Source organism: Oncorhynchus mykiss, chromosome 15 (assembly GCF_013265735.2).
Source record: "Oncorhynchus mykiss isolate Arlee chromosome 15, USDA_OmykA_1.1, whole genome shotgun sequence".
NCBI lineage: Eukaryota > Metazoa > Chordata > Actinopteri > Salmoniformes > Salmonidae > Oncorhynchus > Oncorhynchus mykiss.
The window spans coordinates 50,268,894-50,290,019 of record NC_048579.1 but is presented as its reverse complement, the minus strand read 5'-3'; the positions used below and the strand labels follow the sequence as shown (position 1 = coordinate 50,290,019).

General features: G+C 43.0%; 2 protein-coding genes across 4 annotated transcripts in view; both read left to right on the top strand.

Annotated features, from left to right (window-relative positions):
• Positions 1–17: 17 nt before the first annotated feature.
• LOC110490245 (transmembrane protein 209) lies at positions 18–5,800 on the top strand. 2 transcript variants are annotated; one of them, XM_036944545.1, is made up of 15 exons: positions 18–153; positions 1,006–1,127; positions 1,245–1,303; positions 1,445–1,576; positions 1,732–1,958; positions 2,183–2,375; positions 2,630–2,805; positions 2,922–2,993; positions 3,098–3,194; positions 3,287–3,412; positions 3,621–3,718; positions 3,817–3,931; positions 4,018–4,115; positions 4,242–4,315; positions 4,701–5,800. In XM_036944545.1, exons 2-15 carry the CDS (start codon positions 1,012–1,014, stop codon positions 4,753–4,755), a joined length of 1,638 nt encoding a protein of 545 aa, XP_036800440.1. In that variant the 5' UTR covers positions 18–153; positions 1,006–1,011; the 3' UTR covers positions 4,756–5,800. The 2 variants fall into 2 exon arrangements, with proteins under 2 accessions (XP_036800440.1, XP_021419190.2); XM_021563515.2 differs by lacking the exon at positions 18–153 and adding an exon at positions 822–884.
• Positions 5,801–6,768: 968 nt separating this feature from the next.
• The window catches only part of LOC110490242 (putative adenosylhomocysteinase 3), a 46,627-nt gene continuing 32,269 nt past the window's right edge, over positions 6,769–21,126 (top strand). For both annotated transcript variants that reach the window (XM_036944542.1, XM_036944543.1), the window contains exon 1: positions 6,769–7,215. In XM_036944542.1, coding sequence (XP_036800437.1) covers positions 6,895–7,215 — 321 coding nt within the window. In that variant the 5' untranslated portion in view covers positions 6,769–6,894. The remainder of the gene's footprint in view (positions 7,216–21,126) is intronic.

The window sequence follows — 21,126 nt, the reverse complement described above, 5'->3', positions numbered from 1 at the left end:
ATCTCATCTGTAACAAGGTATTACCCGCTCCACATCTCAGTGGCATGTTTTGAAAAGGGGCGGGTGTACAGAACGGAAGTAGTTAGACTGCTCTAGGACATTACACTTCCGGTTGAAATACAAAATTTGTGCAGCGCCGTTGGAGCTAACGGGGTATGTATGAAATGTACTTATATTTAGCTGTATTTACTCTATTCAATTACACTTATTGGTGGTATGAATGACTAAGTAAAAATAAGTTAAACAAGTTGGTAAAAACAAAAGTCATACTTTGCCAGTGATTCAGTGTTTTTATTAGCTAACTAACTGGTGACGTTCGCATGCTATGCTAGCCAGCCAACTGGTTGCCAGAAGATACTGACCCTAACGTTATGCTTGTTTACACTGAGATGCACTGGGGTCGGAAAGCATTCATGGTTACATTAAGACACCTTGGAGCCGGCGTGAGATATTGGTCGGAAAACGTACCTCGATGAAGGGATGGGATATGCGAGTGACACTGTACTCAATTTTACTATTACCCACAATGATACATTGAGAAGATTGAACCACTGCTCGTTTTATTGGCTTCATGCCAGCTAGCAGCCGCAATCGATCGAAGCAATTTTGGAATTGTAGTGTCAGGCAATTAGCTCCTTTTGTTGTTCAACATGTGGCATTCCATAATGGCTACTGCCAACCAGCCTGAGGACGAAAATAGTATTTCAATCTTCTCGGTGGAGCAGTGTGGATAAAGGTCCAATTTGGTGAACAGTGGCATATCCTATCCCTGCATTGAGGTAAGTTTTCCGACCCATATCTTGTGCCGGCGCCATGGTGTCTTAATGAAACTAACCATGATTGTGTTCCGACCCCATTGCCGCTCAGTGCAAGAAAGTGTAAAGGTGGGGTCGGAATGTCGAGTGTCAGACACACTGGTTTATTTAGAAACTAGTTAACCCTTCTGTCTGAATTAAGCAGCCGACAGTGTGATAACGCTATGTGGACATGTCTCCGATGAAACAGGAGGGCATGTCTACTCTCATCGACAGGACGATGAGGATGAGGAGGGAGGAGCAGGCGCGCCAGGTGGTCCTCGCCTGGGCAGTCCTCAATGTGTCGCTAGCTGGCATGATCTACACAGAGATGTAAGGTTGTGTTTTCTTGTCAACGACTGACTCGCATGATTAGAAGCCTGTTGCAGATGCCTAACTGGAAGCAAGTGCTGCCAATGCCTCTCAGTAATATGTACATTGTCCTCTCAGGTCAGGGAAACTGCTGAGCCTGTACTTCAGCATCTCTTACTGGCCTATCTGGTACATAGGTGAGTGCTCTGGTTGCTATGGAAAGAAGTTAAACATTGTTTTCGGAGGGAATGCCCAGGTGTGGCAATGATGCACACTGGTTACAGATGAGCAATAACTTGTCATTCATATTATCTCTCCTTCCTTTTCCTTTCCCACAGAGCTGGCCTTCGCCTCAGTCTTCAGCCTTAACGCCCTGTTTGACTTCTGGAAGTACTTCAAGTACACCATGGCCCCCTCTACCATTGCTGTTACCCCTGAACAGCACCGTCTTCTTGGCCTCAGAAACTCAAGTGAGTCTTTGGCTGCAGAGTGGTTAAGGTGATGGTGTTGTACGTGTTTTGATGTATATTCTATGAACCCCAAATGTAGTCTATCCCTCTTGTACGTTTGTCTTTTTAAACTGCCCAAATCAATGAATACTATGTTGGTCTTCATCTCTACTCAGGTATCCAGGCATCACCCCTGCTGAAGCAAGAAAAGCAGGAGGCTCAAGCCCCGGCTCAGTCGTCACCCCTCCAGGGTCAGAGTGTGCTCAGCTTCAGTCCCTCCAGGCCGGCCAGCACCAGCCCCAAGTTCTCCCCCAGCTGTGTACCCGGATACAGCCCCCTATTGAGCAGCCCGTCCACCCCGGGCAGCGGGGGACACTTCTCCCCCTCCCTGGCCTTTGGGAAGGTCTGTCAGACTCGCAATGCTCTTTATTATCTAGCTATCAATCTGATGCATTTGTGTTGGGTGTCTGTCAATTAATCTGGTACTGTAACTGCTACCATTATCCTTTCACGTTTCCTGTGTTGTGGCTATCACTTTTTAGTTTTCCTTGTCATGTCTGAAATCTACTGGCATGAAGCCAGGGAGATAATGCTTTCCCATTTGTAACAGCTTTCTGTTTATTTCAGTTGAACTTCAGCCCCCCCTCATCCTACCCCAGCAGCATTGGCCCAGTGGATGGCACCAGCCTGAGGGCACGCTACCGCACCTCTCCCTCCGTGTTCAACTCCCCCGGGGGCAAAGAGGACTACATGGAGTCCCTGAAGACCCTGGACAGGTTCCTCCGCACCGAGGAGGAGAAGAGCCACCGCAGTCAGTTAGGTAAGAGTCTGACGATGTAGCTTAGGCCTGGCCTTATTACCATTTTCACTATGCAGTACTACTAGTGAAACTCTTCTAGATAATAAAAAATAAAAACTGACCATGGCTCGCTTGATGAAGAGCTGTCAATCCCAATGTGACTTTCTTGGTTAAATAAAGGATAACAAATTATAATGAACTCCAACTGAGCTTTTGTCTCAACTGTGAAGAGCATTATTGTAATATCCTGTATGCATCCTTTGACTGTTTCTCAGGGAGCCCAGAGTCTGTGTCGCCCTCCCACAGCCCGACGTTCTGGAACTATAGCCGCTCGGTGGGGGATTACGCCCAGAGCCTGAGGAAGTTCCAGTACCAGCCGGCCTGCCGTTCCCAGGCCCCCTCAGCCAGCAAGGACGAGACAGACCTGGGCTCCAAACAGGCTGCAGAGGAGGTTCGAGGGATCAATCAATTAATCAATAAAATAACTATTCTTTATTGTACCAGAGGGGAATTGGTTTTCCAAGCATGAATACACATTCTCCTGTAACCATTCTTTTTGATCTGCAGGTTTGGGCCAGAATCACAACCAGTCGTCTCGTGGTGGACAGCATAGACAGCTGGACGGCCAAGCTCAGAAATGTAAGACAATATAACAAGCTTAGAAGTAACATTGAAGCTCTGGTAAAATCTGAAATTTAGTTGGAAAAAGTGGTTGATACGCGTGTAGTTTCTCTTTCTTTCAGTGGATAAATGACACCATTCTAGTGCCACTTGTGAAGGAGATGGACTCAGTAAATGGCCAGCTAAGGAGAATGGGCTGCTCTGAGCTCCAGATTGGAGGTATTTACTGCCCATATGCAATGGGGCAAAATGAGAAATGTAGTTTACGCCGACCCAGTTATACTTACCCAGTCTGTCGCCCTATTCAACAGAAGCCAGTATAGCCAGTCTAAAACAGGCTGCTGTTTTGAAGGCTTCAGTCATCCCCACCATGCCTGCTATTGTGCAGTACCTGGACATCACCCCTAACCAAGAGTATCTAGTGGAGAGGATCAAAGGTAGGCCTATGAGAGGTTACGTTTTGACTCCTTGCTTATTGACTGTGCTATATTCCTGTCATATACTATACGTGTCCACAACTGAGGGTCCAATACATTAGAGCCAAAGCAGCTAAGATTCTAGAGAGATTTGAGTCCAAGGTCAGAAGACTTGATGAAAGCAGAGATTGACATATCATTATTGACACTGTTTGTTTCCCCTTGTCAGAGCTGGCCCATAGTGGCTGCATGAGTTCTTTCCGCTGGAACAGGGGCGGGGATCTCAAAGCCAGGAAGTGGGACACAGACCTTCCTTCAGACTGTGCTGTGAGTCTCATGCATCACTCCTAGTCTCGACCCCCAAAAAAGTAGTAATCTACTACATGGTTGAATTTCAAATACGTGTTGTGTTTTCTCTCCATTAGATCCTCATGCATGTGCTGTGCACATACCTGGACTCCCGACTCCCGCCTCACCCCAAGTACCCCGACGGAAAGACCTTCACCTCGCAGCACTTCAGCCAGACGCCAGACAAACCTGGTAAGGCCGAGCGGCACAACACACACAGAATGGACATCGTTCTTCTCCTATTCTTTACTGATACCCTGTTCTTGTTTCTTACGTAGACGTGACGAATGAAAACCTCTTCTGCGTTCACCAAAGTAGCACCAATCCCCCGCACTACCAACTTATTTACCAGGGCCATGTCTACAGCCTGCCCAAGGTAAGAACCAAATCTCTGCCTCTTTTGTCCCGATGGCCTTTTTGGACATGCCTCAGTGAGTGAGATGTATCTGTCAAAAACCACATGTGCTCCATTCATTTGAGTCCCCTCTGATTGTGCTCCCAGGGAAGGAACAACCTGTTCCACACAGTTCTCATGTTCCTCTTCGTCATCAAAACCAAGGAGTCTGGGATGCTGGGGTGAGTACTCCCAATTATTCCACTGTATAACTAACATGGGGCGGCAGGTAGCCTAGTGGTTAGAGCGTTGGACCAGTAACCAAAAGGTTGCTAGATCGAATCCCTGAGCTGACACGGTAGAAATCTGTCGTTCTGTCCCTGAACAAGGCAGTTAACCAACTGTTCCTAGGCCGTAATTGTAAATAAGAATTTGTTCTTAACTGACTTGCCAAGTGAAATAAAATAAAAATCTGCATTTAAACTTCCCAGGCCAGGGTGCCATCACTGACTCCAGATGGGCACTACTCTCTCAGCTCTTTGTGATAAAGTAAACTTGTCAAGACCACATTGGCAATCAATCTCTGTTTTAATTGAACATAAGTTGTACTCGTCTGTCTTTTTACAGGAGAGTAAATCTGGGCCTTTCAGGTGTGAACATCCTGTGGATATTTGGGGACTGATGCAATCTCTCCCTTCTTGAGCATTTCACAGCAGTGTCACAGAGGATGTTAGAGGGCAGATACTTCCTCAAATATTTTGTCACCAAGGTTTGTTTGTGAAACAATACATCGTAGCTTCTGATAACAACAATATTCTGTAGATGTTAGTTACCATAACTGTCCTCAGATCTAGGTTCATAAGGAAGCACTTATGAGAGTAACATTTTGTTGTACATTTGTTCAGTCATTTTTCTGAGAAACAGCAGACCACATTTTTCACTTGAAAGTAGCTATTGTCATTTGTGACATTTTTAAATCAAATTATTACAAAGACCATGAATAAGTTTGTTATTATGTTGCATCAAAAACAACAGTACTGTATTTTTACCCGAGACATCCACAATTTACTTGCTTTATTTGAAATATTCTGTGAATGTATCAGGATAGTGTCATTGTAAATAGTATACCAATGGGTTGAACCCTCCTGGCTTGAATGTATGTCAGTGAGTTTCTTTTTATATGAATTGTTTGAGAGAGCTTGAATATTGCAGCTAGGATGCATGAGTTCTTCCTTTTTTGTTGAATGATAGGGTTTGGAGTGGTAGAAAGTTACCTGCGTACAAATGCATGGCTTTGTTTACCAGGGCTGCAGTTACTTGCATTGGCATGCATATTATATCTATTCTAACTAGACGTTTGTTCCACGGTTCAAATGCTTGATAGATACAAAGCCATGCACATGGTATGCCTTTTAGAATTTCAATATTATGGAAGGTTCCAAGTAAATTGCTGTTATTTTTATTACCAAAGACTTTACTTGGAGAATTATGATGTATAGTGGTCAAAGAGGTGTCTTTTTGTTGTGAGAATGTCATTTATTTTGATTAAAAAAAATAAAAAAAATAGAAGCTAATTCAAAGATGGTAACAGGCTGCATGGACTTGTATGGGCTCATGGGGCAACTCCAATGCACTCCAACCCCCCCCTCATTCAATCAAATTTGAATTGTTTATACTGATGTGGTTTTCAATTGAGACATGGAAATAAACATAATTGATTGAGTTAATCTGTCTGTGGTTGAAAACATATTTGTTTACATATATTTTTATTAGAGTTACTCTTTAGTCCTTACTCCGTTATCAATGTGACTAGATTTAGGTGCAAGAGCTCTACATTACCAGAACCCACCCCATGGTGGCAGTATTTATTTGCTTCCAGAACCCATTTTCTCTAGATTGACCTCATGAAATGTCAAATCAAATTGTATATGTCTCATGCGCCGAACACACCAGGTGTTACCGTTGTAACACGTAACGGTGAAACGCGTGCTTGTAAGCATTAACCAATAATGCAGCTAAGAAAATATTCACAAAATAAACAAAAGTTAAAGAATTATACGCCACTCATTAAATTAGCAATATGGCTATATACAGATGTGCAGAGGGGGTTGTCAAATGAAAGGATGTAAGCAACCATTTCCAAGTTTTCCACTAATGAAATATTAATATTTTCAGATGGCATTGTGCAATGAACTTGAAAGGCTTCAATTTACACACATTTGCATTGCGTTCATATCAGAATACAGCATCATTGTAAATAGTTAAAATAAAGGTTAAATGCATTAAAAATAACATTTTGTCACTGGTGCGTTTACTTTGTATTCTTGCTTAGAGGACTACACGTGAGACATCTTCAAATGTCTTATGAATGATCATACTGTTTTTTTTCCCCCCAGATGTCGTCAATGTGGTTTGGATACAAGACTTGAATCAAATGTAAAATGTCATCCCTCACATAAGTAACTGTTTAAGTACTGCACTGTATAGTTCCCGTTAAATACAAACGTAATCTACCATAATGCATTTGAATATGTAATACTTACTGGGAGATGTAGTTCTGTAGTGTTTTCTGTCAAATTATTTGATAAGGCTCGGGGTTAAAGTCATTTTATGTAGCTAGTCTTTCATTTTTTATTTTGATGGTATCATTAATAGTGCTTGTCTGGCATTGGCTCTGATCATTTTAATATTTCCACTAAATGTTTATTGAGACTCTTGAAAACGACGAAGACCACAATGCCTTGCTTTTAATCAGTACTCCGCCGCTCACAATCCGTCGCCTTGTTATGTGTTGGGAAAAGGACTTCGCGAAATAGCAGCGATGTCAGTCCAGGTTTTGGCAGCGAAAATGGCCGAGGTCGAATTAAAAGACGTCCCCGGCAAAGAATTAACACCCGAATCGCCTCTGACACCAAAGGCAGATGACAAAGGGATGGTTGAAAACGAACCAAAAGCTACTTCGGCTACTACCCCAACGATGGAGCCGATGGTAAAAACCGGGGACACAAGTCCTGGTTTTCTCACCCCGAACACTAAGATGCCGCAGGCGTCCGCGATGAAACGGACAGATCCCCAACAAAACGGTGGAGAAGCTTTCGTAAATCGCGACGGTACGGTGGCAGAGGCCCCAAGATTGAAAAAGGTGAGGGCGAACGTAAATGGGATGTTGGTATTTTATTATGGTATTCTGCTCTAGGCAGATGCGAGGTTTGTGTTTTGTTTGCAATGCTAACTAGCTAGCCAGCAAGCTAGAAACCTGGCATTGTGTGACGATGGCTGTAGCTTTAAGCGAGCAATAAAAAGCACTTTTGCCGTTACCTGACTAGTCTTGTTCGCTAGTCAGACAAGTCGTTATTTAAATAAAATCTTATCAGCAAGTAACGGCAACGTTAGTTATATCATATTTGAAAGGATATTGTGTTCATGGGCGCAGCCACAGACCCTAGCAAATTGCTGTCTAAACTTACCCACTAACTATAATTTAACGTTAACGATGCGCTGTCGTGGCGCTGTGAGATGCCGATGTTGGGACAACTACGTGTAGCTAAACTAGCAATGAAGCTGTGAACAAAGTAGCTGGTCCAGATTGAACTTTAATGGCATCTGCATTCTACCTGGTGATGGTTTTGTTAACGCGTTTCAAGTCTCACTCACGCCCATGTCACAATTTTGTCCTGACGACGTAATAATGTGATGTCCACACATGTTCATCAAAATGTTGTTTTTTGTAACCCTATTGTAGCTCATGGACATTTGACACACATTTACGACCATGACAATACAACTAAAATAGCATTAGTCAAATCGTGGTCATGGTAGTCAAATGCATTCAACCAAGACTGTTGGAAGAAGTGATTTTAAATGCTGTTGTGAGATGATCTGAATTTGCATGGGGTGCTCAGCTGTAGAGCACAGCAGTGGTGTGTGTGAGATCAGGAAGGAAGCAGCGCTCTGGTGGGTAGCTAGGCTACATCACTTTATCAATGACTGTTATTTTGCCACCGCTCCAGTTGAACCTCACCACAACAGTAGCAGACTCCTCTGACGGGTCTGTCACACCTTTGTCACCTATTTCTTGTCTCGTTCAGCCTGGCAATAGATCACATAGACTACTTAAGGGAGTTTCCATCATTCAGGCTTACTCTGCTAGGCTCTCCTGTGGCTATACATCACCAGAAGATTTAGGCCTGTGTGTGTTCTGTATCAACACCTCTCCCTCAGGATGGGGTTGGCAAAGCTCTCAGCTCACTCGTCAATTAATCTTATCTCGTCAGCCTCATGGAAAGTTCTGATCTGAAGAGAATAATGGGGATCAAGGTTCAAGGAAAAGTAGAACTTCTCTGATAAGTAGTTCCTTGAAAAGACTGGTGTCGACTAGGCCTAAGAAGTCTCACCATAAATGGTTGTTTAGGATTTATGGCCCGTGCTCACTGTCATAAAGCTATTAATCAAAGGTGTTCAAATCAATCTTGTGTAAGGCAGTTCATGTGCAGGTGGCAATTAAATGATGTGCTCTCTTCAGGATATAAAGCAGGGTCATAACTGGGTATACAACATTACAGCATATGCATATTTTTGTGTCCATGTTTGTGCAGACCCTCCCTAAAGCATAGATTGGTTTATAGCAATGATGTACAGTCGTATGAAAAGGTTTGGGCACCCCCGACAATTTTCATGATTTCCAATTATAAATAATTGGGTGTTTGGATCAGTAATTTCATTTTGATCTATCAAATAACTGATGGACACTAATATTACAGTAGTGAAATGAGGTTTATTGGATTAACAGAAAATGTGCAATATGCATCAAAACAAAATTAGACGGGTGCATAAATTTGGGCACCCCAATAGAAAAATCACATCAATATTTAGTAGAGCCTCCTTTTGCTAAAATAACAGCCTCCAGACGCTTCCCATTGCCTCTAATGAGTGTCTGCATTCTGGATGAAGGTATTTTGGACCATTCCTCCTTACAAAACATCTCCAGTTAGGTTTCATGGTTGCCGAGCATCGACAGCCCACTTCAAATCATCCCACAGATTCACAATGATATTCAGGTCTGGGGTCTGGGATGGCCATTCCAGAACATTGTACTTGTTCCTCTGCATAAATGCCCGGGTAGATTTTGAGCAGTGTTTTGGGTCGTTGTCTTGTTGAAATATCCAGCCCCGGCGTAACTTAGACTGATTCTTCAACATTATTCCCAAGAATCTGCTGATATTGAGTGGAATCCATGCGTCCCTAAACTTTAACAAGATTCCCAGTACCGGCACTGGCCACACAGCATGATGGAACCCCCACCAAATTTTACTGTGGGTAGCAAGTGTTTTTCTTGGAACGCTGTGTTCTTTTGCCGCCATGCACAACATCCCTTGTTATGACCAAGTAACTCAATCTTTGTTTCATCAGTCCACAGCACCTTATTCCAAAATGAAGCTGGCTTGTCCAAATGTGCGTTTGCATACCTCAAGCGACTCTGTTTGTGACGTGTGTGCAGAAAAGGCTTCTTCCGCATCACTCTCCCATACAGCTTCTCCTTGTGCAAAGTGTGCTGAATTGTTGAACGATGCACAGTGACACCATCTGCAGCAAGATGATGTTGTAGGTCTCTGGAGGTGGTCTGTGGGCTGTTTTTGACCGTTCTCACCATCCTTCGCCTCTCCGATATTTTACTTGGCCTGCCACTTCTGGCCTTAACAAGAACTGTGCCTGTGGTCTTCCATTTCCTCACTATGCTCCTCACACTGGGCACTGACAGCTTAAATCTCTGCGATAGCTTTTTGTAGCCTTCCTCTGAACCAGAATGTTGAACAATCTTTGTTTTCAGGTCATTTGAGAGTTGTTTTGAGGCCCCCATGTTGCCACTCTTCAGAGGAGAGTCAAAGAGAACATCAACTTGCAATTGGCCACCTTAAATACCTTTTCTCATGATTGGATGCACTTGTCTATGAAGTTCAAGGCTGAATGAGCTCACCAAACCAATTGTGTGTTCCAATTAATCAGTGCTAAGTAGTTACAGGTATTCAAATTAACAGAATGACAAGGGTGCCCACATTTTTGCATAGCCTATTTTTCACATCTGATTTAATTTCATACAACTTAATATTGCTACACTAAAAATCTTTGTCTGGACAATACCCCAGTACTCAGCTTTTATTAGAAAAGGAATGGCATGCCACTGTGATCAATTTCTGTGACGACAGAGTAAATTATTATGCAGCCTTGAGGGGTGCCCAAACTTTTTCATACGACTGTAATTCCTTGTCCCCAAATAGGCAACAGATCTGACAAAACACCCTCCCACTATTCTGCCACCAACCCAGTGACTATGAACACAGGACTGGAAAATAGCAGTCACACAGCGAGGGAGGGAGGGAGGGAAAGTGGACTGGCTTATGACAGATGGTCCATCAGCCTTCTGTGTCCGCTACGAACAGCAGGACCAGGAACCCTACGAGCAGCAGGGAGAGGAGGCTGCTGCGGCATGGCATCTGGCTCGTTGTGGTGACCTGTCCTTAAAGGGACCACCGGCAATACCCTTTAGGTGAATATTTAGTGCCATCCGCCATGGCACAGATTCCGTATTATGTTTTATACATGAAGTGAGCTACTTAGACTGCAATATGCAAACATATTTGTACCGGCCAATGAACTTGTTTTGTGTCCTCCTCTCGCTTCACAATCATCTAAGTAGCCATGCATTGGAGCAGGAACGTGCATGCAAAGTTTTAGGCCTATTTATAGGCTGAATGCATGTGTGTGCTGTTATATAGGCTGCGTCTGTTGAATCCCTGAGTGCAGAAAGGGCAGTGAGATGGAGAGCAGCAGTAGAGCTGATGGTATGTGGCATGGACGGCTGGTTCTAATCCATGCCTTACCATGTCACCACATGGGGGATTAAGCAGCTTGCCTCCCACTCTAGGTGGGCAGATGTTAGCCTTCGGACCAGCTGAGTGATTCCCCCCCCCAACGGACTCTGCCAACCTATCATGATGTTTCTGGAAGGATCAGGGAAATATACGCTGCCCCTGCCAGGAAGAACGGATTAGCAGCGGTAGGTTTCAGCTTTCGGCGCCATGTGTGGCTAAGACTGCTGCTAATGAACGTTCCCGTCCTCGCCGCCACACACACAAGCAGTGCCCAATTACAGGTGCTGACGACTGCCACGGGTAGGTGCTGACAACTGCCACGGGTAGGTGCTGACGACTGCCACGGATAGGTGCTGACGACTGCCACGGATAGGTGCTGACAACTGCCACGGGTAGGTGCTGACGACTGCCACGGGTAGGTGCTGACAACTGCCACGGATTACATGGACAATCTCCCTGGTCACCCGCTGCCCTGCTCTCTGACCCAAGGAAAAGGTCCCCCAGCATCATAAGGTATTTTCATTCAAGTGGAGGTCCTAACAGGAGTCACGAGCTTACTGTGGGCTGGGCAAGACCTGTAGGTTAAATGGCTTGCAGACAGATCTGTATCGAAAATGGTTCTGTTCAAGTTCGTAAAGAAAACTCAATGCAAAGTGTCTGGGTTTATGGGCAGTTGGTACCTTGAATTGTGTTGGAACACCGTTAAATCAAATCAAATCAAATTTTATTTGTCACATACACATGGTTAGCAGATGTTAATGCGAGTGTAGCGAAATGCTTGTGCTTCTAGTTCCGACAATGCAGTAATAACCAACAAGTAATCTAGCTAACAATTCCAAAACTACTGTCTTATACACAGTGTAAGGGGATAAAGAATATGTACATAAGGATATATGAATGAGTGATGGTACAGAGCAGCATAGGCAAGATACAGTAGATGGTATCGAGTACAGTATGTACAAATGAGATGAGTATGTAAACAAAGTGGCATAGTTTAAAGTGGCTAGTGATGCATGTATTACATAAGGATACAGTCGATGATATAGATATAGATATAGTTAACAAGGCATGTCCAATGTCTTGGAGACATGTTCTGATCATTTTTTGGGGGGGGGCTCAGAAACCTGATTACCTGACGTTCGGTATTGATTTAGGTCAAGCCCTTTGACCCTCTGAACCTGGAACATCCAAAGGGGCATGACCCTTACTCCGGGAGAGTTGGAGTGGAGAGGATTCTCTTTAGCCCTGTGGATTACGACCTGTAGCCTACTGCTTCTTGCTGTTCCAAAGTGTAGGAGAAGGAAACATAATACTGTCTCTACCTAATAAATAAATACATGAGGAAGTGTGTTTTCCCTGCTCTTTTTGCCCATCTATCCTCTGCTGTCAGGAAGATGAGTTTTGGGCATGGCTGCCGTGACATGGCCCTGACAGTGCTGGTCATTGGCAGCCACCCCGGGGATCCTTCCTCATCTGAGACGGGCTCTATGACACCAGCGTCGCTTCCATCAGATTAACAGCCTGAGTGCTTTGTCCCTCCGAGAAGAGCCCAGCGTGCTCCAATGATGTCGCTAGGGATTCAGGAGGAGTAGCCAGAAGGAGGATTATCACAATGACCTTGAAAGGGCAGCAACCGACAGGGTAAACACTCCTGTGTCATAAAAATGCAGATATCTTGGCAGATGCTTTATTATGCTTACATAAAAGGCTAGCAGGCTCCAGTACTTCAATTGCTTTTTTGACATTGCCCAGTTATTTGACCACTATTCCCAAATGTAGCCTACAATAAAGGAGGACTCTGGGTCTATATACCATTTGTACTGTAGCCTATTTTAGCTGTAATATGGGAAAGCCTGGCTCTTGTTTTTCTCCTTGCTCAAGGACTAGGAGATCCATTGATCCCTTCCCTGTGTTCAAACAGCCACTGTGTTCTACTCTGGGTCCATGAAGACTTTATTCCCTAGCGTGACGCTGCTGAGATTATCACTTGATAGCTGGGGCCTGTGATGGGGAGAATGTAGCAGCACAGTTTCTAAACCCAGAGGCGCAACATCGCAAGACTTCTGGGAACGCTCACGAAGCAAGAAGTCAATGAGAGAGGTGTAAAATTCTTCCTTTTAGTAGTTCATTTTCTCAATCTAAAGGCACAACCTAGACTCAAGCCAAGGAGTTGAGCATGTTATTACTCCAACCTCGTTAAAGTGACACTGACATTTAAAATTTCGTCAAAAACAACTTCAAATTTGATTTGTCACATGCTTTGTAAACAACCGGTTTAGAATAACAGTGTAATGCTTACTTACAGGCTCTTCCCAACAATGCAGAAAGAAAAATAATAAAACAAGGAATAAATTATCGATAACTTGGCTGTATACACAGGGTACCAGTGCTCAGTCGCTGTGCAGGGGTACCAGTACGGAGTCCCTGTGCAGGGGTACAAGGTATTGGAGGTAAACATGTACAGTTGAAGTCGGAAGTTTACATACTCTTAGGTTGGAGTCATTAAAACTCGTAGTTCAACCACTCCCCACATATCTTGCTAACAAACTATATATTTTTAAGTCGGTTAGGACATCTACTTTCTGCACAACATAAGTAATTTTTCCAACAATTGTTTACAAAGAGATTTAACTTATAATTCACAATTCCAGTGGTTCAGAAGTTTACATACACTAAGTTGACTGTGCCTTTAAACAGCTTGGAAAATTCCAGAAAATGATGTCATGGCTTTAGAAGCTTCTGATAGGCTAATTGACATCATTTGAGTTAATTGGAGGTGTACCTGTGGATGTATTTCAAAGCCTACCTTCAAACTCAGTGCCTATTTGCTTGACAACATGGGAAACTCAAAAGAAATCAGCCAAGACCTCAGAAAATAAATTGTAGACCTCCACTTGTCTGGTTCGTCCTTGGGAGCAATTTCCAAACGCCTGAAGGTACCACGTTCATCTGTACAAACAATAGTATGCAAGTATAAACACCATGGGACCACGCAGCCGTCATACCGCTCAGGAAGGAGACGCGCTCTGTCTCCTTCCTGAGCTGATGAATGTACTTTGGTGTGAAAAGTGCAAATCAATCCCAGAACAACTGCAAAGGACCTTGTGAAGATGCTGGAGTAAACAGGTACAAAGTATCTATATCCACAGTAAAACAAGTCCTATATCGACATAACCTGAAAGGCCGCCCAGCAAGGAAGAAGCCACTGCTCCAAAAAAGCCAGACTACGGTTTGTAACTGCACATGGGGACAAAGATCATACTTTTTGCAGAAATGTCCTCTTGTCTGATGAAACAAAAATAGAACTGTTTGGCCATAATGACCATCGTTATGTTTGGAGGAGAAAGGGGGAGGCTTGCAAGCCGAAGAACACCACCACAACCATGAAGTACGGGGGTGGTAGCATCATGTTGTGAGGGTGCTTTGCTGCAGAAGAGACTGGTGCACTTCACAAAATAGATGGCATTGTGAGGAAGGAAAAGTATTTGGATATATTGAAGCAACATCTCAAGACATCAGTCAGGAAGTTAACTTCTTATGGTATAGGGGACGCTTGCGTCCCACTTGGCCAAAAGCCAAGGAAAATGCAGATTCAAATAAATTGATATAAAAATCTAACTCTCATTAAATCACACATGTAAGATACTAAATTAAAGATACACTCGTTGTGAATCCAGCCAACATGTCAGATTTAAAAAAAGCTTTTCTGTGAAAGCATAAGAAGCTATTATCTGATGATAGCACAACAGTAAACAGAGGGTAGCATATTTCAACCCTGCAGGTGCTACACAAAACGCAGAAATAAAATGTAAAACATGCCTTACCTTTGACGAGCTTCTTTTGTTGACACTCCAATATGTCCCATAAACATCACAATTGGTCCTTTTGTTCGATTAATTCCGTCCACATATATCCAAAATGTCCATTTATTTGGCGCGTTTGATCCAGAAAAAACAGCTTCCAAATTGCGCAACGTCACTACAAAATATTTCTAAAGTTGCCTGTAACCTTTGCCAAAACATTTCAAACTACTTTTGTAATACAACTTTAGGTATTTTTAAACGTTAATAATCGATCAAATTGAAGACGGGTCTATCTGTGTTCAATACAGGAAGACAACAAACCAAGCTACTTTTCAAGTCTTGCGCAACTCTCAACAGTGTTACCCAGTTCCTAAATGGCCGTACTTCTTCATTGCACAAATGAATAACCTCAAGCAAATTCCAAAGACTGTTGACATCCAGTGGAAGCGGTAGGAACTGAAAACAAATATCGTTTCCTAATGAGAACTCAGTGAACAGACGGAGACCTAAAAAAAACAATAACATCTGAACGGTTAGTCCTCTGGGTTTTGCCTGCTACATAAGTTCTGTTATACTCACAGACATGATTCAAACAGTTGTAGAAACTTCAGAGTGTTTTATATCCAAATCTACTAATAACATGCATATCTTATTCTTGGCATGAGTAGCAGGAAGTTGAAATTGGGCACGCTATTTATCCAAAAGTGAAAATGTTGCCCCCTATACCTTTCGAAGTTCAAGCTTGGTCGCAATTGGGTCTTTCAAATGGACAATGACCCCAAGCATACTTCTAAAGTTGTGGCAAAATGGCTTAAGGACAACAAAGTCAAGGTATTGGAGTGGCCATCACAAAGCCCTGACCTCAATCCCTTAGAAAATTTGCTGGGAGAACTGAAAAGGCGTGTGCGAGCAAGGAGGCATACAAACCTGACTCAGTTACACCAGTTACACACACATTCTTATTAATTAATTTGCATGTGTGTGTGTGTATAAGGTAGTTGTTGTGAAATTGTTACATTACTTGTTAGATATTACTGCACGGTCGGAACTAGAAGCACATGCATTTTGCTACACTCACAAATAATTAGCAGATGTTGATGTATGTGACCAATAAAATTTGATTTAAGATGTAGCATTTTTTTTACAATTGTTTGGGTCCTTCCTCTGACACCGCCTAGAAAAGAGGTCTTGGATGGCAGGAAGCTCGGCCCAAGTGATGTACTGGGCCGTACGCGCTACCTTCTTTAGCGCCTTGCAGTCGGATGCCAAGCGGTGATGCAGCCAATCAAGATGCTCTCAGTGGTGCAGTGGTATCTGAGGGCTCATGCCAAATATTTTCCAAGGAGGAAGAGGCGGTGGCATGGCCTCTTCACAACTGTTTTGGTGTGCATGGACCATGATGATTCCTTAGTGACATAGACACCGAGAAACTTGGACGCTTTCGACCTGCTCCATTACAACCCCGTCAATGTGTATGGGGGCGTGCTTGGCCCTCCATAACCCGTAGTCCACGATCAGCTCCTTTGTCTTGTTGAGGGAGAGGCTGTTTATTCCAGAGTGCCTTTTGATTTGAGGGCCTGCACATGCGCAGTTCGTCGCAAGACTACTGTTCGATGTCTGCATTACCTTAGCTAGCCAACATTGCCATGACAACACCTACAAGCGTGATTGGGGATTTCTATTGGAGAAGCTGTTTCTGCCCGTCATACTGGACTGTCTTTGGTAGCACGACAGTGTGAAGTTTGAAGCTTACTCGCATGACAGGCCTCATGAAAAACTGCTTCTGTCTTTTTTCACCTTTCTGTTAAGATGTTACTTCTCAACGAAGTGGCCTTTCCTACTCAGGGGCCTTTCCTACTCAGGGGCCTCCATTTGACAGTAAAGTCATAAACTAGGATGGATTGGAGGCATAAGTAAGTCTATCTCTTTGTCTTGCACACTAAATCAGGCCTTGTCCTGGCCATTCTAGTGGAAAAGGGGTTATAGACAAGTCACTTGTGCTTGGTCCTACATTATCCATTAACTGTTGGCTAAAGATTGTGAATAAGTTTGAACATCCAGCAAAGGTCTTTGGCCAGGGCCTCCCCCAGAAACCAGAGATCGAGGCCTGTGTCAATAAGAGAGGGCCCAATTGAGAAAGACACGCACCAGTGGGGCTTCAAGGAGAGCCGTGCATGTGATGCGGTGTTCATTAACACGGATGGTTGGAGGACAAAGCTGAAATGTGGGGGATGGGGACTAGATCTGTTGGTGTAGTGCTCACGTCAGCTCTCTGAGCTGGAAAGATCCTCATGGGTTTTACTGCCTCACTTCAGGCCGGTCTTCGGGAGCTCCTGGAACTTTTAATTTTATTATTGAATTGATTGAATATCCGAAACACACAATTATACTTGCAGCGAAGCCGCTCAACAACTACACCACAACAGACTCCCATTCAGAGCGACACACAGAAGCATCCGGGGTCAATGCCCTGCTCAAGGGCACATTGACAGATCTCCCACCAGACCAACAAAGTGAAGCTGAACCCTCCAAGACCCCACCACCCCCAGTTCCCCAATAGCTGTCCCTCAACCATTTGACCCCTCCCACAGTCCAAGAAGAAAACCAAGAAGAAAAAATAAATATTCAATTAACTCCACCCCCCCCCCCCCCCCCCCCCCATGCACCAACAACCAAAAGTGGAAAAATAAACAGACAGAAGACAACAGCAAACAAAGGTCATCAAGGACAACTAAAATCATAACAGCAATGCCAGCTGTATATGTTTTAGTGCATGTCTGGCACGATTACGTGTCTGAGTATGCGTGTATTCGAATGTGTACAAACACCTGCACGGCATCAGCCTCCGGCAAACCCGGCATTAGCTGTATAAAGGCTGCCCCTCAGTGTCATTCAAACATACTTTTTACCATGTTTTATTTGGACGTATCTTTGACCACCACTTCTATTTCCCGCACAGCATCTCCTCTCTACACGCGTCTTCAATTCCACATCCCAACCCTCTGCTTCCCTCAGCCCATCCCACCGATCTCTGCCGCCCACCCTCTTTGGATTGCTACGCAACATACACTACCGTTCAAAAGTTTGGGGTCACTTAGAAATGTCCTTGTTTTTGAAAGAAAAGCAAAAAAATGTTGTCCCTTTTTTAAAATAACATCAAATTGATCAGAAATACATTGTAGACATTGTTAGTGTTGTAAATTACTATTGTAGCTGGAAACGGCAGATTCTTTCTGGAATATCTACATAGGCGTACAGAGGCCCATTATCAGCAACCATCCCTCCTGTGTTTCAATGGCACGTTGTGTTAGCTTATCCAAGTTCATTTTAAAAGGCTAATTGTTAGCACAGCTTTCAACTATGCTGTGATGTTTAACGTACAATTTTTAATCTACAGAACCCACAGATAAATACTTTTACTAAGAGTATTAGTATTTGATTGACCCGGTCTCTCAATCTCCTAACAGTACTATTTCTTGGGTCAACATTTTGTTGGTGGCAAGAAAGCTATATAATCATTTTAGCGGAAAAGCATGAAGTTTTGAATCTTGCATCATTTTATACATCAACTCATACACCCTGTACCATGGAATCGGTACATCAAAAATCTCTTCCCAACTATTTTGCATTCTGTAAGGCACAGTAGTCAACATCCTGGTCCTCAAATGAAGCTGGTATACATTCCTATTTATGCTATTTTTATTCCTCCGCCAGTTTTGATTCTTTATATTGGCCAGACAGACCTGTTCCCTACCTCCTCTCGCTGCCACCTGCCTCCTCCATTTTGGGGTTAATGCTGTAATCAATTGGTTGTGCTCTTGGATTGAGCCGAGGTTCCTGTTCAATTCTGATAACACCATGAAAGACATAAATTATATTGTAAATTGGAATGGTAGACTTAAGAACAAAATACCCCTTTTCAAACATCTTTCCCATAAATACAGGTATTTTATCCACCAGCACATTTGAGTTCAGCCATAATCAACAACAAATATGACATATTTTCAGGGGGATGAAATTGAGACATGGCAATTTGCAAAAAGGCCATTTTTAAACAATGGAGTTTTTTTTAGTAATCTACTGAAGAACCATTTAGGGTTCAAGTAAAACTTTTTGAGTAAGTGAACCTTTTAGATGTTTAGTGCTTTTATATTTAATAATCTCAACCCACCCAATTCATATTCATTATGTACAGTTGAAATCGGGAATTTTCCATACACCTTCGCCAAATACATTTAATCTCGGTTTTTCACAATTCCTGACATTTAATCCTAGTAAAAATTCCCTGTTTTAGGTCTGTTAGGATTACCACTTAATTTTAAGAATGTAAAATGTCAGAATAATAGTAGAGTGATGCATTTCTTTCTTTCCAAGCTTTAACTTTTAACTGATGTCTTGAGATGTTGCTTCAATATATCCACCTAATTTTCCTCCCTCATGATGCCATCTATTTTGTGAAGTGCACCAGTCCCTCCTGCTGCAAAGCACCCCCACAACATGATGCTACCACCCCCGTGCTTCACGGTTGGGATGGTGTTCTTCGGCTTGCAAGCCTCCCCCTTTTTCCTCCAACATAACAATGGTCATTATGGCCAAACAGTTATATTTTTGTTTCATTAGACCAGAGAACATTTCTCCAAAAAGTACAATCGTTGTCCCCATGTGCAGTTGCAAACCTTTGTCTGTTTTTGTTTATGGCGGTTTTGGAGCAGTGGCTTCTTTCTTGTTGAGTGGCCTTTTAAGTTATGTCGATTATAGGACTTGTTTTACTGTGGATATAGATACTTTTGTACCTATTTCCTCCAGCATGATGTCAAGCAAAAAGGCACTGACATAATTTTCTGGAATTTTCCAAGCTGTTTAACTGCACAGTCATTTTAATGTATGTACATTTCTGACCCACTGGAATTTTGGATACAGTGAAATAATCTGTCTGTAAACAATTGTTAGAAAAATTACTTGTCATGCACAAAGTAGATGTCCTTACCGACTTGCCAAAACTATAGTTTGTTAACAAGAAATTTGTGGAGTGGTTGAAAAACGAGTTTTAATGACTCCAACCTAAGTGTATGTAAACTTCCAACTTCAGCTGTAGATAGGCACGCCTTATCCTGTCTGGTTTAGCATCCTAGATAAAGCAAAAATATATTTTGCTCATATGATTTGAAAAACGAATCATCAGGTGTAGGCAGCTCCATAAGTAAGTGAGTAAACTGAGAAATGACTAAGGATTTAATCAGGGTAATTTTCCCATAAATAGACAGGTATTTACCTCCATGGTTGCAGGATCTTGTCTATTTTCACAAGTTTTCTATTGAAATTCAGTGTGGAGAGCTTATTTTCTCATATTTCGTGATATGAATACCAAGCATGTCTACTTCACCATCAGCGCATTTTACAGGTATGCTGCAGGGTAATGTAAAAGTTGTATTTTTTATTTTTTAAAGCTCCACTGCGTAATATTGTACACGTATCATAATTAGGTTTTTAGTCCAGAACAGTTAGCTAGATCTTCAATGAGACATTGCAGGGATCTAGCTTTGCCCGGACTTAATACACAACTTGAGTCATCGGCGTACATGGACACCTGTCTGCCTTTAAGCCTTGGTTCTCATATCCTCTGTTGTTATTGGATCTGATTTTTAATAGCTAGCTCCTGGAACTAGTTTGTTTTATGTACATCAGTCAAACCACTAGGAAAGACATCACTCGAGGGCTTTTCTATTTCAGCCGTTTGTGTTAGCTGGCAAGCACCAGTTTCCCACCAACACACTTTATCTTTTGTCCGCCACACGCGGCAGGACAACTCTCATTTGATCACCAGTGCAGATATATTTTCCCAAAAATAGATATCGTAACGATATGAATGTCTAGCGTTTGTGTTTCTCAGCCTGCCTTGGACACTCCGTAGGGATGTGAGTGTGTTTTTGGCATGGTGCCCAATCAGTGCACTCGAGTCTCCGACTGATTATCGCAGTGGTTGTTAATGGCCTTAGAGAGATGTTTTCTCACGCACTCGTTCACTCACGCTGTGTTCACCTGACGTCACGCCACTCTCTCGATGCCTCAGTTTTCCGCTGTAGGCAAACAATAGTGTGAACCAAACCAAACAAAGATGTTTCTGCTGACTTACCGCACTTCCGTGGGTTGATAGTCATTGTGTGCTGGAAAGGTGTTAATTCACTCTCCCTTACAATGTAATTACGGCACAATACTGGAGTGCTACTGCACCTTCCGTTGCCTTCATCTGTGGTGTTGTGATTTATTACCAGGGAAATTGGCTGTTCGCACCACGGCTAGATAATAATCTCTCTGCTAGACTCCAGACCCTGAATGGACTCGGCTCACGTGTTTTGTCATTTTTCTCTCACACAAATAAGC